The sequence below is a fragment of the Tauraco erythrolophus genome, chromosome 3, assembly GCF_009769465.1.
Source record: "Tauraco erythrolophus isolate bTauEry1 chromosome 3, bTauEry1.pri, whole genome shotgun sequence".
Lineage (NCBI taxonomy): Eukaryota > Metazoa > Chordata > Aves > Musophagiformes > Musophagidae > Tauraco > Tauraco erythrolophus.
Window position 1 is genome coordinate 81132443 of NC_141467.1, and position 17164 is coordinate 81149606.

Here is a 17164-nt window from a genome sequence, read left to right on the forward strand (position 1 = left end):
CTATAGGAAAAGTGTGTTTATCTGTATTGAATCAGGTGGGATACTTTGGGAGTTCTTCCGTCAGCCCTGTTCATGGTTACTATGGATAGCTCAGCAGAGCTGATCTCCACATTAATCTCCTGGAATATCTTGGGCAGCATAGGTCCCTGCAGGGCTCTGCCTTCTTCCATAGTGAAAATTACCATGTTTTCCTATCACTATTTCTTTTCTCCAAAATGATTATCCAATCTGAAGTTATTTATCTATTTAACTTCCTCTCATCCCTTATAGGTAGCATAGTTTTTCTAAAAGCCTTTGATGAAACACCTTGTGGAATTTGTGTAAGGAATTCCAGTAGACTACTTAACTAAATCTGCTTTGTTATAATTGTTGATTCCCTAGGAGAACACTTGGTTTCCATGGTATAGTGTTGCTTTACAAAAGCTGTGTTGAACACTGTACTGAATGACTATGCTCATGGCAGCGGTGTTGGAACGAGATTATCTTTAAGGTCCCTTCCAACCTAAGCCATTCTGTGATTCTATGAAACTAAGTTTCAGCCATATTATTTCTTATTTTACGATTAAATTTGTTCACGTTTTTGTTGCAGAATAGAATGATCCAAAAATAGTACTAGACTCCTGACATCAAATGAAAGAATGGATTTGCTAACCTACTCCTCTCATTGCTAATCTAAGTCCATAATATACGGAATTTAGCAAAATTCTTGTTTAACAAATATGTCCATATAAACGTTTTATTTCTAGTTTGCTTGCGCAGGTGTCTGTTTCAGTAGTTCATCAGAAGTCCTTTCCATGGAATTACTGCATTTTACAAGTGAGACTACAAGTCCTTGTTATCTGAAAAATAGCTACCACAGCCTTTAAAATAGTATCAAGGAGTTCTCAGCCAAGTAGAGCAAGTGAAAAAGTAGGAAAATTGCCTCATAGTTTTTTACAGCACCAAACAACTTTTTACTTCAATGAAAAGTAACAGTCTCCTTTTGACTATAGGAGTGAGTGACTGAGTTGTACGGATTCCATATGTAAAATGAAAAGTAACAGCCTTGACATTACAACACGTATTTGAGTTCTTTTGTTGTAGAGCTAAACAAGCTAAAATTCTCAAACCTTTGTTAGCATTCTGAAAGCCTGGTCAGATATGATCAAGTTAATGTAGTTTCTGTCATTAGTTAGAGGGTGTAAGTAACCTTTGTCATACATGAAATTGTGGTGGTATCAGATACAGAGGCAGAACTGTTGGGAGCCTGAGAGCTAAATCTTTTATATGTGCAAGCATCACAGTGCTAGCAGAGCAGATCTTATCCATGAAGTTTCATAATAAACATAGTCTGAGGACTTAGAGTCAGATTGATGATCAGATTTAGAATATCAAATGTTACCTAGCTTTCAAGTGGGACTTTGGGGGAAGAAAAGACAAAGGGACCAGACTTTGATGGATACCTTTGTAAACTGAAGTGGTTACTTGTAAGCATTACTGGGTTTCTGAACACCCACTTGCATAGTGCTGTCTCCAGTAACATCCTCTGCTTGCAGTCAGCTTGCGCTACATTTGGAAATGTAACTCTCTGGGCAACTTGAATGTTGTATTTCTCCTTCCCTCCCTTATTTTTTTATGAGTAAAACAAAGCAAGTGTTCTGAAATGTTCGTATCATTCACTGGTTTTGAAGTCATTATAATATATTCTTGCTTTCTATCTGTATAGTCCTTTCTGTTAGTTGAATTTAGACCTCTTCATTCTCCTTATATTTACAGAATAGTAAGTGTGATGGTTAAACGTATAAACAGGACCTAGAAGCAAACATAAGGAAATGATGCTTGAAGGAGATGTTCTTGCATTAAACACCTAGAAGTTAAGGAAGAGGTGCTATGCGGCTCAGCATAGGGATATTCCTGTTAAGTTTTCATAGAGACGGTACAGTAATCATTCAAATAAAGCTGACATTTCTGTATACTGCATCTGCCTACACATTTCCTATTTTTCTTGATTGTTATTGCCTGTTAAACTGCTTCCCTGAACCCACATCACCATATTCTCTAAAGGAAATTAAAGTTTTGCTCAAACGGATTTTGGAAAACAAAGCAGCCTTTCAAGATACGTATAGCAACAAGTTAAATGTGAACATTCTAGCTTTTTTGTGAAAACTTGGTGTCTTGGCATGTCATAACATTTTTTCTCAGTAAGAAAGACAAAATACTAAATAGACTCAATTCCATTTTTAACGTCAAAAGACAGAGATTACGTGAAATACCCGAAGATTTTTCTCCACACCTTGATCTGACATACCATGCTTCAGATTGATTTGCAGAAATACTGTACAGAAATGTACAGTATACTTGGAGATTTTTCTGAGATAAAATTTAGAGCATGTTTGCATAAAAGGCCATCATAATCATTCAAGTCAACCTTGAATAGGGAGACATGCAGACGTATGTTTCAGTAATTAGACAAAATTTATTAACATATTGTTGCTAGCGTAATGCAAAAATAATTTTTCACGATCATATAGATTTTGATGTAGATCAAAATATCTGTTTCCCTTGTCTGATTTGGCAATTCAGGATGAAATGCGGGACTCTTCTCTCTTAGATAAGCTGATTAGTTTGCAAGAATCATATTGGCCTGTCAGTGATACTCGAAAGTGGACAAAAAAGGTTCCATGTTTAGTTTATGTGCTGTGCAACTGCAATTTCTTAACTCCTAATTCAGCTCTCATTCTTCAACTTTGGGATGTGACTGAAAATGGCTGTGGTGCCATGGGATAGCTAATTGGTAAAGCCTGTTTGGAATGTGGGTAAGTGAGCCATTTTGGCAGTAAGCACAGTAGTAAAGAGCACTCTTTTTTCCTTAGTTGACTCCCAGGCTAAAATTAAACAGAGATATTTCCACATTTAGTGATTTACAATGCATCTGTTCTGAGTCAACTAGCAGAAAGAACTAATTACCTATATACTTTTATAAAAAAGAACTCTTCATTTGAGTGTAATATGCAGATCTGCATTTTTTATAGTATGCCTTACTTGGAAATGCCCTTCAAAACAGTAAGATAATAAGTAAAAATATTATTTCTCCTTTCTGTTATTCTTTAAAATAATTGGATACTAAATTAAGGATGCTAACTCAACCTCTATCAGCACCTGCTTATCATTCACATGTCCTGAGACATCTAGGAATCATGAGCTCAATGCTAAAATAATTCATGGTGCAGTTTATATAGCGTGATGGTGTATTATTTTCTTTAGTTACTTAGCTACTAAAAATAAACAAAACTTGTCAGAATTAGTTTTTATTGTAGATCATTCCCTTTGTTTCTTATTTGTGATCCCTCCCCAGTAGAAAGTGTACATTAACTATAACTTAACCTTTGGTTTCCTGTAAAGGTTTTTCAGTTCATTTTGTAGGGGAGTATCTAAAAAGTTTTCCTGAAAGTTTTTACTGGAAATAGCAATATAGAGGTGTTTGGATACTGCATATGCACAGACCAGAATTTAGAAAGAATTCTGCCATGGTGATCCTTTATTGTTGCAGAGATAAAATACATTTTTTTGCATATAAAGAACAAGACTGCTTCGCAATGTCTGGTGCTTCATAGTATATTATTGCTGTTGTGTTAAATAGTTTCAATAAGTAAATTTATGACTGAACTATTATTGTCTACTCTTCCTAGTAAATTTTTCTTCATTAACGTGTTGGGAGTGACTCAGTAATGCAAAGTTTACTCTTTGACAAAGTTCTTACATCTCCGAAAAGACAGCCATTTTTGCCAGGTGTTGCCACCTCCTTTCTCCTTCCCAAAGCACTTGTTCACTTCTGCATTCTTCTTTCACTCTCCTGCTGCCATCATCCTTTTCTTTTGTCTCTGTGATATTTGAAGCCCCTTTCTTTCATCACTGATGAGCATCCCTCAGCACCATCACTCTGCTGCTCGACTCTGCCTCATTTCACCCATCCTGCCTCTACCTCTGGTCTCTTTTCTCTGCAACTGCATGCCCCAGGTGTCCTCTTCTGCCTCACCACAAGTGCATCATATTCCCTTTTTGTCCTGCTGATTATATGCTTAAATTTCCCTTTTGAAGGAGAGGGTAGGGCTGAGAGCCCCAAGGTAGTGCCCTCTCTCCTTCCTGCTTCTCCAGCAGCCTTTGCTCAGCACTCCAGGTGAGAGGAGGTGGCGACAGAGGCAACTCAAGCTCAGGAGGCCCCAGGTTATCCTCTGCAGGACCCCCAGTCCCTTGGGAAGATGAGTGCTGTTGCTGCAGCTGTCATCATCCAAGGAAGCTTTCAAGAAGCTCGTCTGCAGGATGAGAATGCCAAGCGCAGCTGTGTTCTGCTGCCTCCTGTTCATCCTCCTCCGCTGCCTGCCTGCAGCTTCCCCTTAGTTCATTCCTTCAGGAGAGAGCTGAAAGTCAGAAAGGAAAGAAGTTATTTGCCCAAACTGCACCTGGCAAATGACACCACGACTTTGAGAAAATTCTCAAACGTTCAAAGATGACATGGTGTTGGGTTCAATTCTTATTTTTCAAATTGTTTACTAGATAGATGTAATGGATAACTCTGGCAAGAACTGGGATCTGGAAAGGAAACCTAGTGTGGTGTGGGACTAAGGTCTGTGTTTTCTGAAATGTAAATTTAATTAAAAGGAGAAAAGGGGAGAGGAGAAAAGAAAGTTCACCACAATCTTAATGAAATCCAGGAAACGCGAGCATTACATTTTGACAGAGACAAAATAGCAATTTTTTTTCTTAGATGTAGAAGGAGTCTCCTGCCAACTTACAGCTTGGTCTTCACATCAGTGAAATCTTCCTTGAAAACTGGGGGGATTCTTATTTCTTAGCACGAAAACACAAGTTAAAGAGGGTTTTTTTTGGAGGGGAGGAGGGAAATCTGAGAAACTTTTTTTTGACTACATAGTTCTTTTGAAGACAGCTGTTACACGGGAAACAACTTTACATAGATGATTAAACTGCTCTTTAAATATAGCGGCTGAGTAGCAAATACGGCAGTAAATTTCAGTAATTCAGTGTCACAGAAGTGGCTTGGTAGGAGGCCGAAGTTACCTGACAGTCAAATTGAAATGCAGATAATATACTTGCTTATCTGTCCACTTGTGCTAGTTTTTTAGTTTTTTTCTGTTTCTCCCAGACACAAGCTATCAACAACAAAAGACAATTGGAAAAATAAACTATTTTTCTCTCTGTTCTACCTTACTTCAGAGTTGTATGGGATTGTACTAGTATGACTTCAATGAAGTGGAAAGATAGTTTCAGTTCAAAACATGACTTAATTGTATTGAACTTCTTAGTTTTAGCTAATTTTTTGCAGTAAACAAGAAACTAAATTGAGTAACTAGCATCATGTGCTACAGTAACACTTTTTTTTTTCTTTTCAGGAGTCTGTTATAAATGTGGGGTTTTTTTGTTGACTTTGCCTGTAGGCTGACTTTATTCCTCACTCTTTGGGAGGTCTCTGACTCCCACTTGTCATATCACATATACATTAAACCTTTCATTAAGTACTGCTGACAACAGATGGTATCTCTTAAAGATGCAGGATTCTCTTATTTTGTCATCCAACTATGTTGTATATGCTACAATCATTAGCTTTTATTTTATCAATCCTCTGTTACCTTCTGCTTCCCTTTTCTAGTCTCTTCCAGATCCTGCCGCATGGCATATTCGCTGCTGCTCTTACTTGCATGTTACCCCTTTACTTTGTACTCGACATCCGCTGTGCCTTAAATTGCAGATTTATTTCTAAGGTTTATTACTGACATTTAAAACCATTAGATCACATAGACTAGTCTGCGTATAGGAGTTCCTCATAGTGTGTGTTCCAACTCCAAGCTTGTGCTAGGCGGATGATTTATCTTGGTGTATTTCTTAACTGCCGTTTTCCCATTGCACTCATCAGGCTTTGCTTGAGTTGCCCCAGGTTGGTGGGTCTTCTGTCACTTGGAATTCAACTGTTTTTAAAATTTTGTTATATACAATAAACTCAGAACTTTTTTTTTTTTTTTTTACAATTTTGGTTATGTATTACGTGTTTGGGGCATATGTTTTTGCTCGTTTTTGGAAAGTACGATAAATTGTGTGACGAGCTTTCTGCATGTATTAGAATTTATTATTAGATTCAAATTGCTCCATAATAGTATTGTATACTACAGAGTAAGTATCATAGTACATATTACTTTAGGAACTATGATTCTTTGAGCTATAGAACTACTGTAGTTCTCTAGAACTTGGAGCTAGAACCTTCCAGTAACCAGGACTTCTGTTTTGAATTTATTTCCTTATTTATTTAATTTATTTATTTGTTGTAAAATTGCAAAACTTATGTGAAAAGATAACTACCTATTACTACTTGCCACACTTTTTCAGTTTAGTTGATACCTTTGTATTATATTGATCCATTTACTTCTAAATTTTACAGCTTTTTAATTTTCTGCTGCAGTAGATACTTTATCTGTACAATTGAAACTAAAGCCTCACTAAATTAATACATCATCAGATTTTTAATGCAGGTTTAACAGAAATAGTGTTTCAGAAATTGGCTTTAGTGAGCTTGACTTGAAGCATACGCTAAGGTTTCTGGATACTGAGAATAATTTTTCTCCTACTTTGATCCTTAATGTTTCCCATGTAAGTTTTTCTTCACAAGCATAAGAAAACTAGATGTTTACTTTTAAGGAATGAAAATATAGTAGTCCTATCTTGAAATCCCAGAACTTCGAAAGTGAGATTTAAAGAAAATAAGATATATTGTGAAATTTAGGATAAAATCCTAAGAGCTTACAGTACTGAATCTGCCAACGTTAGCAGAGTTTGAAAATTAGCCTGATTTTACCTAACTAGTCCACTATAAAAGATATTCATGGCCACATTTACATTAAAAATGCTTGCCCGGAGCAGCTTTGGACAGAATGCTAACCTAAAGTAGACCTGTCATCTTTTTAGAAAAGTCTACTCTTCTAGAGCAATTTTTTTCTTTAGTGACGTAGGGAGGAATCATGTATTAAGTTCTTCTCTTTCTGTCAAGGGTCTCATTGATTCATTTCTTGCATAGTGTTGTTATTGGCCAAGAATCTGAGGAAGGATTTTGTGTGTATTCAGTTACACGTGCAACATTGTGAAAACAGCATTTTTCTTGGCAAAAAATTATCATGAGCAAAATCAAAATGCAATTCTCTGCGTTTGTGTGTGTGTGTGTCCATAACACTGGCAGCTTCAAGAAGTTATTGAAGTTTATGTTTTAATTATTACTCTTGCTTGGAATTTATATATATGTGTATATATATGTATGTCCAATCTAAACAAAAGTCTGCATCAAAGATGATTTGTATGCAAGAAAAATGAGTGCATATATGAAGATTCTTCAGCAGATAGCTTACATTTTCTTTTCTTTTCTACACTGTATAGGTGCAGTACTCTTGTCCAGTGTACAAGGATTAGCAATTAATGTTGATCCAGTCCTGTATACTTGGCTTATGTACCAACCTCAGAAACGAGCTTGTAGACACATTCAGCAGGTATGTATTTTTGGAGGGAAAGAAGTGAGAGGGGAAAATTTCTCTTCTATATATACCAGTAGTGCATTCTTGTTTGACGTAGTTGTTTTCTATCACCTGGTTCTTTGTAGTTTGCTGCACATACTGTTGATCTTATTTTCAATTATTTAAAATTCATAGATTCATAGATTCATAGATTTCCAGGTTGGAAAAGACCTTGTAGATCATCGAGTCCAACCATCCCTAATCCCCATTAAACCATATCCTCAAGTAGATCATCCACCCTATTCTTAAACACATCCAGGGATGGGGACTCAACCACCTCCCTGGGCAGCCTATTCCAGTGGCTGACAACTCTTTCAGAGAAGAAATACTTCCTAACATCCAACCTGAATCTCCCCTGACTAAGCTTATGCCCATTTCCTCTTGTCCTATCACCCATCACTAATGTAAAGAGCCCTTCCCCCACCTCCCCACCATCTTTTCTCGAGTATTTATAGGCCGTAATCAGGTCTCCCCTCAGCCTCCTCTTCTCCAGGCTAAACAGCCCCGACTCCCTCAGCCGCTCCTCATAAGTTTTATTTTCCAGCCCCTTGACCAGTTTAGTCGCCCTTCTTTGGACTCGCTCCAGGAGCTCAAGGTCTCTCTTAAAGCGAGGGGCCCAAAACTGGACACAATATTCCAGGTGCGGCCTCACCAGTGCCGAGTACAGGGGCAGGATCACTTCCCTGCTCCTGCTGGTCACACTATTCTTGATACACGCCAGTATCCCATTGGCCTTTTTGGCCACCTGGGCACACTGCTGGCTCATATCAAGCCGATAGTCAACCAAGACCCCCAGGTCCTTCTCCGCCAGGCAGCTCTCCAGCCACTCTTCCCCGAGCCTATAGCGATGCTTGGGGATTTTATACCCCAAGTGAAGGACTCTGCACTTGGCCTTATTAAAGCTCATGCCATTGGCCTCAGCCCAACAATCCAGTCTGTTCAAATCCCTCTGAAGGGCCTCCCTACCCTCGAGCAGATCGACACAGCCTCCCAGCTTGGTGTCGTCCGCAAATTTACTGAGGGTACGTTCAATTCCCTCATCCAGGTCATTGATAAAGATGTTAAACAGAACTGGACCCAGCACTGAGCCCTGGGGAACCCCACTGGTGACCGGCCTCCAGCCGGATTTAGCCCCATTTACCACCACTCTTTGGACCCGGCCATCCAGCCAGTTTTTAACCCAAAGGAGGGTGTGCCTATCCAGGCCAGCAGTTACCAGTTTCTCAACCAGAACACTATGAGAAACTGTATCAAAGGCTTTACTGAGGTCTAGGAAAACTACATCCACAGCCCTTCCCTTGTCAACCAGGCGGGTCACCCTGTCATAGAAGGTGATCAGGTTTGATTGGCAAGACCTGCCTTTCATAAACCCATGTTGACTGGGCCTGATCACCCGGTTAACCTGTATGTGCTCATTAATAGCACTCAAGATAACCTGTTCCATGACTTTGCCCGTCACCGAGGTCAAACTGATGTTACATTCCACACACTAAAATTTTCATTTCACAACATTTTCATTTATAATGTTTAATTAAAAGAATAAGGAGAATGTCTTTTGATGGTCACTGTCTAGGATCAGTTTTTTGCAACTAGTTTTAACCACTGACACCTCACAGGGCTTCTGAATCCGAATAGTAAATCATGTTTTTATTATTTGGGATGGTCTATCAAAAAATTGCATGACTTGTTATAAAATCACTACTATTTTTAAAACTGATTTTTATGGGAGATGAACCGTACAGGTCATAACTTGACATAAGTGAATAGTCTAAGAGATTCTGTATATCATGTCAAAACACATATTGGCATATGAAGTGCTCGGAAAAGATAGAAAGCTGTGGATCTGTGTGGCACAGTGTTTTCTTTGATGTATTCTTAACTTTAATTTCATGACCCATACTCCTGACCTGGAAAGAACACAGGTTTTGCCTGATTTTAAACTTATTTTGTTGTTTGGCAGGCCAGTAGAATGTTCTAAAGCTTAAATTTGTCATAACTGATCAAGCTAGTGATCTGTGTACCCCGACATTCTGTCTCGCTTATAAGTGGTCTATTATTAAGTGGCCAATATAAGAATCTTTTGATATTTGTCTCATAATTATAGAACACTATGCACATCAGGGAAGTTTCGTGCTGGACCCTTGAAGTGAGAGGATTAACATGATCTGTAAACATTTTTGTTTCTTGTCTGTAAATGACCTTGCTAGGTAGTAATTGTCAAACATGAATCTGAGTCCCGTTAAGCTCATTCTGCACCAGCACCATCTAAAAAACTTCAGTGTGTGAATGGCTGCTTTATCATTTTAGTAACTTTACACAGTTTTTAAATACGTTGAGTTGTTCTTCGTTCCTGCATGATAACTGGAGCAGCGCAACGTTTCCTGGTATATCTATTTTTTAAAAACAGACAATTTATTTACTTTTGCAATACTGTTATATATCCTTCCAAAACGTAATTGAGCCTGATTATTTCAAATGTTCATATAAAAGTCTTTAACATTAATGTATATAATCAGCTGTTACTCAACACTTTCTCTTTTGATTACCCTTGTATACTGAGTGATTAGAAAGGTGTAGTGCATACATTAGGAAACTTATTTGTCCATGGTTTTGATCACCGGTGGCAAAATTTTTAACCAAATTTTGATTATGTAGTTATTTTGTAATTTGTGTCATTACCTTATACAACCTTCTAGATTTTTTTGTGATCTAGTTAAAATTACTGTATCGTATTTTTAATGTTATTAGCTTTTGGAGTTGCTTAATCATTTGGAATTATTTTAAATGTGAATTTATAAACCTAACTGTCGACATCACCGTTAATGTAACTGTGGTAATAGACTGTACATCATAATAAAAACTACAGTGTCTGTAGTAGTCATGAAGAAAGTTTATTTGAAAAGAAAACTATACTGGTATTAAACTGTCCTTAACCAAAAACTTTTTTCTTTATATAATATTGTAATTGTCCTAGGATAAGAATTCTAGTCAAAGTTATGGCCTTGTATATTACTTATTGGAAAAAGTTTACCTTGTTACCATATTTTAAATTGTATAGCAAAATAAAATGCTCTGTACAACCTTCATAATTTTTGAACGTTTAATGGAACAACTGTAAGACATGATGCTTTCAAGCAGGTGTTACGGTCAAAATGTTATTTTTAAAAAAGCTCTTTTCTTCCTCTATTCTAACCATCCGTCTTATACAATTACAACAGAAGAAAAGAAAATACATCACTTTAGAAGTTCCTTGTGTGATTTAGAGAGCTTAAATGTTATTTTAAATTTTAATGTCTACTTAATACAATTTTTTGTTTTGTCGTTTTGAGTAAGTCAAAATTGTAAGTTTTATTTGAAAACAGTCAGAAAATCTTTTAGTACGTTTTTTTCTGTGTACACATTCTATCAAGTAATAATGTTATGAGTTCAATAAGTTAAATCAAGTTATTAATTTATTTGGGACCAGAACTGTAGCCATGTAACCTTCTGATTGAATACAGGATAGGGCTGGGATTATCTGAGTCCCCACGGAAACAGGTATGCCTTTCCATACCGGAACTTCTTCAGATTTGTTTGCCTTTTAACTATTACTCTGGGATTCTTAGGTTTATAATGCCAGTTCGGTAGTACATATATTTTATATCTTTACTGAAATGCTCACAATGTGTAATGTATTGGCGTGATTTTGTCTGAAAACATGAAAAGTTAGAAATATCAGAATGTCCTTAACTTAGTAAACTGAAATGGGATAGAGCAGGTGCATAAAAGGAAATATGTTTTTACAAAGCGCATAAATTTTCAATGATTTTTACGTAAAGCCATGCTGTGTCTTCTTTAAGATGACTGTGATGAAGCCCCCAAGAAATGTAATTATCTTTGTCCTTACTAAGGTTTTATTCAACTGGAATAGAACAACGTATGACTGCTGTGTTGGGGTGTGGGAGTATACGCAGCCCAGTGAGGACTACCCCGTTTGTATAGATGTTACTTCTTTACACTTTCTCCCCTGCTTTACCCAGTATGTCTATTTTGTACAATTAGGTTATAAACGCTTTAACTGTCTTTATGTAGTATCTAGTGCACTGTGTCACATGTCCTGATATGTTCTTAGATAGTGTCTGAAACGCGATGAATAATAAATGAGGATTTTGAAGGTCTGACTAAAGGTAAACATCAAAAGGAGAGAGAAGCTATTTAAATTAAAGGTTAAGTTTGGCACAGTAATCAGTGATTATAAACAGGTTCTTCATATATTTAGGCTAGAAGTAAAAGATTTGAAAACCTTTAGTGTTAAGATTACAATAAAGTGTTTTGCAGCTTCTGTTGTCATTAGAAGGAATTTTTCTAACTTGTTCCTATATGTAATTTTGAGTCTTTAGGAACAATATGTATGACAGCTGTTTACAGGACAAGGGGATTTGACTTAGTGTTTATCTAAATAAAATGTTAGAATTTGCAAATTCACTTACTGTACAACCTTTCTACATAATTTATGTTTCTGTAAGGTGGTGCAGGTTACATGCATCATTCTTCCTCATGTTTATTTTAAACTAACTTGGAAAAAAAAAAGGACAAAAATTTGGAAATAGAACTAGTCTTTAAGGCTTCTACATATTTTTTAAATACAATGGAATATTTCGTGCCAGATGCTTTCGGTGAATGGCATTGTAGCATATTACCTTCTTGTGACAAAGTGACAGTGCATGCCAAAATGTGACTGCTGTTACATATTTGAATAATGATGTGTGTGTTTGCTGTTCTAACTGTATGGTCAGGGCTCTAGGGTAAATGGATGTAAATATAACTTGTTTTTCTCCATCCGTTCTGAATTTCAACATGCATCTATAAGTTTTCCATTATCCCCTTTGAAGCACAGAAACAATGGGAACATTGTACTGTAAAAATCCGTGAGACGTGCTCTCAGTGCTTGAACAAATCTGCATATTGCTTTTGAATTTCTCTCATGGCGACTAGAAATATGTCGTGTAGTTCCTAAGTTCTTCACTGAAGTGAAAGTGTTGTGTAAAATAAGCCTCTTCCATACCCATAGTCTTGTCCGTTATCGCCTCTTGTCTAATTGGTGATACTGGACATGGGTCAGTATAATGCCATCATGAGGGGCATAACTGGGTTTTACTCATGAGAAATAATGCTTCTTAAAAAATGTAGTTTGGCAGAAATGAAATAGCTCTATATATACAAAACGTAAACAAGCACAGACCTTTTCTTGCATGCTTTTGATGTCCTTATTTTAATGTTTGTTTCAAGCTTATAATTTGTAGGTTTTCCTGGTAATAATAGAGGAAACTACTGAAGCAGTTTGTAGTAAGAAGTTCTGCTATCTCTTTGTATACTGTGTGCTATGTGCAGCATGTTTTCTTAAAAAGTGATATGGCAAAGCCGATACTGCTTATGTTTCTGTTAGTCAGGAATAGAATTAATATCTCTCTTTGAACTCAACTCTGTAGTTTTCTTATGTGTGAAGTCTGCAAAATCCTTTTAATTATTACAGTAAGTTGTACAAGGTCTTGCTCAATAAAGAGCCTGTTCCAGTGCTCAGTCACCCTCACAGTTAAAACTTGTTTCGTTATGTTCGGAGGGAACCTCCTGTGTTTCAGTCTGTGCCCATTGCCTCTGGTCCTGTCACTGGGCGCCACTGAGAAGAGCCTGGCTCCATCTTCTTCTTTGCTCCATCCTTTCCCCTTGGTCTCTGGGAGCTGAGATTCAAGACAGATCTTGCTAGTAAAGACTGAGGTGAAGAAGGCATTCAGTACCTCAACCTTTTCCAGTGGCAAAAGAAGCTTATGAGTTTCCTGACTTGATATCAATGTGTATTCCCTTAGACAATGAAATATTTTAGCTGACTCTTTTGCTCTCCTGCTTTGTTTCCTTTTCTAAACTCATGTGAACACAAGAAGTTAGTTAAGATTGCATAATATTTATACAATTTTTTCAATTTTGTTTTATGTTGATTTCATATCTAACAGCTCTGAGTAATGTACAAACAGCAGGAAATCTGTCGCTTAGTGTCAGAAATGGAAAAAACAACGACAAATGGATTGGTAACAGGGACTGGTAGAAGTAGGGAAAACACATTTGTTATCATGAGGGTATTTTCACCTCATCATCAACTGACGATCTTTCTAGATAATCAGTGTAGCAAGTATTACATGCTTCTTTGTCTAGAAAAAGACACTAGTGGTAGATCACATTTCCTGTTTGGAGCACTGTACTGTGTGTACAGTGTACAGTAATCAACACCAGAAACCTTTGCTAACTAGTGGGTTCAAAAATGAAAAACCCAAACACCCAAGACACAACATATATTAAAGTGGCAGCAATTGTTGGAATTGATTTTGTTAAGTTATATTAGTTTTTTTCTTCAATAATACTGAGCTGAAAGAACTTGACTCTTGGTGCAGAGAAAGGAATAAACTTTATAAATCAAAGTACTGTAACTTAAAGTTCAAAACTTATTTTCAAAATCCTCAGTTTTTGACTTGTAAGCTAGAGATCTTAGAGATGTTTTTATTCAGTGCCTTCTGAACATTATGCTTCTTAAGATACTTACACCAAATTTTAGTTTAAAAGAACCACCACAACTAGAACTTGCTACTTAATGTATATGTTTAAAAAGAGTGAATTTGTGATGCCAGCTTGTTATTAACATGTTATGTAATAGTTCTGATGGTTAATGGATTGATTATTGACTTTTTAGTACTTAATATGGCAAGAATAAATTAAGAAATATACTTTTTGATTTTGCTCTCCTTTAGTTCAAAACATGAAGAATAGGTGAAAAGCATTCTGGAGAACGTTATTCAATGGTAAAATTCTTTGTACTGACATTTAGTGTGTTATACCTATGAAATGGAAATATTAAGAAAGGTTTAAAGATGTCAATATTTATAAAGAATATTATGTTGGACACGAGTACATTTTTTGAATGTAAATGTTGTGCTCTTCAGCTCTATGTTTTGAGAATCAATGCATTAAGAAATCTGATAAAAATGTAATTATTCTGCTTTATATACAGTCCATGTGACTCCTCAAAGGAAAATTAGTATGAGCCAGATACGTTGCACTCCATCCATATGTTCCACATGAAAAACGCATATTTTACATTATCTGGATGTTAAAAATAATCACATTTTTGGTTCCCTGAATTTCTTAGAATTTTATGAAATATGTTTTTGTTACCACTATTTTTATCAGTAACTGGTAATAATCCATGAAGTTAGAGCAGCAAATTCAGAAGACATCTTTCATACCCTGCTTGATGATTGATGATCCTATGTTCATTTTAAGCAGGATTTAAACTGGCACGGAAGTTTGAGTCGATTTTTTTTTTTTTTTTAAATGTTCTTGTACATGTCAGCCAAAATTGGTGTTCATTTTTAAAAAATATTTGTCTGTATGGATTGTTTTTTGTAAAGCTGAGCTATGTATGTAGCAGCAGTAGTTGTGTTAGTGTAGTATGTGCACCAGTTAACAGTTCTGACTTTAACAGTCAGCGTATCTATAATATATGCTTAATCTCCTTGTGTTTCTTTGATCTGAAAGGCTTGTTGAAAAGATATGCTCTTTAATGCTTTTTGAAAGGTTAATTTGAACAGAATTTGGGAAAGATACCACTATAGAAAGTGACTTCTTGTATGTATGCTGGTTATTGATTGTTAACATTGCCTCCCTTTTAAAAAGCAAAACAAAGCTACATTTTAATGCTTTGTTTCCAGTAATTTAATTTTTTTTTTGACTATTTTTTCAAGGTTTTTTTCAGAGATACTCTCTTATACAAGCCCATACTTAGCTTTGCAGGGGTAAAATATTTAAGGAGTTATTTTTCCGTGGTAAAAAAGCTTTATCTATACTTTGATATGAGGCAGTCAGGTATGTGATACTTTTTCCAGTGAATATATAAATGAATGCATGTAATCTTTGTTTTTTGCTCAAATGCACATTACTATAAAGCCTTCATGGCTTGTCAATACTTTGCTTACATTACTCATTTCTATGAGATAAAATGACCAGTTTTAGTGAAGACTAAACTGTCAAAAATATGTACCTACACATCTATGTAGATGTATAACATAAATGTGTATGACCGCATATTCCTGTCATTTTCTTTGGCTATTCTGTATGCATATGTGTGTTACTACCTAATTTAATGAAAATGTCAGTAACGGAGTAGATCTAAAACCAGCAGTGTGAGGAGAACATCTGTAGTTCTATACAGGAACAACAAAGGAAACGACGTTGCACCTCTTCCAGATTCATCATGCTTTAAAGCACTGGAATATAATACACCTGCATGATTCCAGAATCCAAATTTTTCCCTTTTTTCATGAACATCTATGCTATAGAAGGTTGTGTATCCCATTTCAAAACCAAGAATTTTTCATCAACTGGATAGGTAGATTACAAAATTGGTCATTATCAATTCAATTTACACCATTTTTTTTCTTTCAACTTTTTCTCTGCTTATTATCTTATTTCTCCACCATTATCCAGGAGTTTTATTGTGTTATAAAATCCTGTCAGTGTTTTATGGAAAGTTCATTGTGACCTGAGGATATTCTCAACTCTTGAAGGTATGCTTTGGGCAGTTTTCATTCAGAGGTCTGCACCAGAGGTCTCTCTGGAATGTTTGCCTAAGATGAAGTAATTTCATCATCATGACTTGGTCAATCAACTCACACAGAACAAGTAATTCCTCTAATTTGATCTGGTTTAGGATGACTTTTGGAATATTGCAAATCTTTGTGTCTTTAAGAGCCAAACTGTTCTGATAATGAATGGCAATGAATGAATGACAGAATGTAAGGGTAAGTTTCAGTACCCAAACTTAAGATTTTTTTCATGCTGTAGCCAAGTTGGCTGTTGAGGCTAAAGCTGTGTTGCTCTTCTTTAGTTCTAGTTTTTCTTTTCTACTTCGATAAATAGTGGGAAGGGCTTTGATAAAACAAGCGTGTTTCTACGATAGACGTATTTATCTTCTTGGTGTGCAAAGATTTCTCAAATTAATTAAATTAATTAATTGATATTGCTTACAGGCCAAAAGTACTGTGTTTATCCCTATCAGGATCTGTCACCTCTTACCACAAGGAACACAACTAAGTGCCTGAAGGATGTAGGAATGAAGTTACTGCTTACTTCAGAAACTAAAGCTACATGTGACTTGAACCTTATATGTTCTACTTTCAGAGGCCCCTTGAAAGTGCTGATAGAATGCTTTCATCAGTTCATGAAAATAGGGGTGTTCTTTGCTAACATCAGTTCATCACATAAGTTTGGAAAGATTACTGCTAATCAGTGATACTGCTAATCACTGATTAAATCAGTCTTTAATTCCAGCAGAACACTTTTCTCAGCATACCTGAAATTCCTACCTGAAGCAGTCGTGGAATTTCATTTGAATTAGCAAGTTCACCTGCCAGGAAAGAAAGTGCTTTTGTGAACCCCAGGGGTTAGGCATGCCTAATCTTTTTAATTAGAAATTCATTTAATTTTATGAATTAATTGAATTTTAATTGGGAACTAAGCCTAATGCCTGTTTGAGCTCTCTGAAGCAATGTAGGAATGTGTGTGCTTAGATTATTAATCTCAGAAATTAAAAT

At 36.1% G+C, this 17164-nt stretch overlaps 1 protein-coding gene across 6 annotated transcripts in view; it reads left to right on the forward strand.

Annotated features, from left to right (window-relative positions):
- Positions 1-17164, forward strand: part of VPS13B (vacuolar protein sorting 13 homolog B) — a 500947-nt gene that overhangs the window by 209971 nt on the left and 273812 nt on the right. For all 6 annotated transcript variants that reach the window (XM_086608763.1, XM_086608762.1, XM_086608766.1 and 3 more), the window contains exon 20: positions 7414-7523. In XM_086608763.1, coding sequence (XP_086464889.1) covers positions 7414-7523 — 110 coding nt within the window. The remainder of the gene's footprint in view (positions 1-7413; positions 7524-17164) is intronic.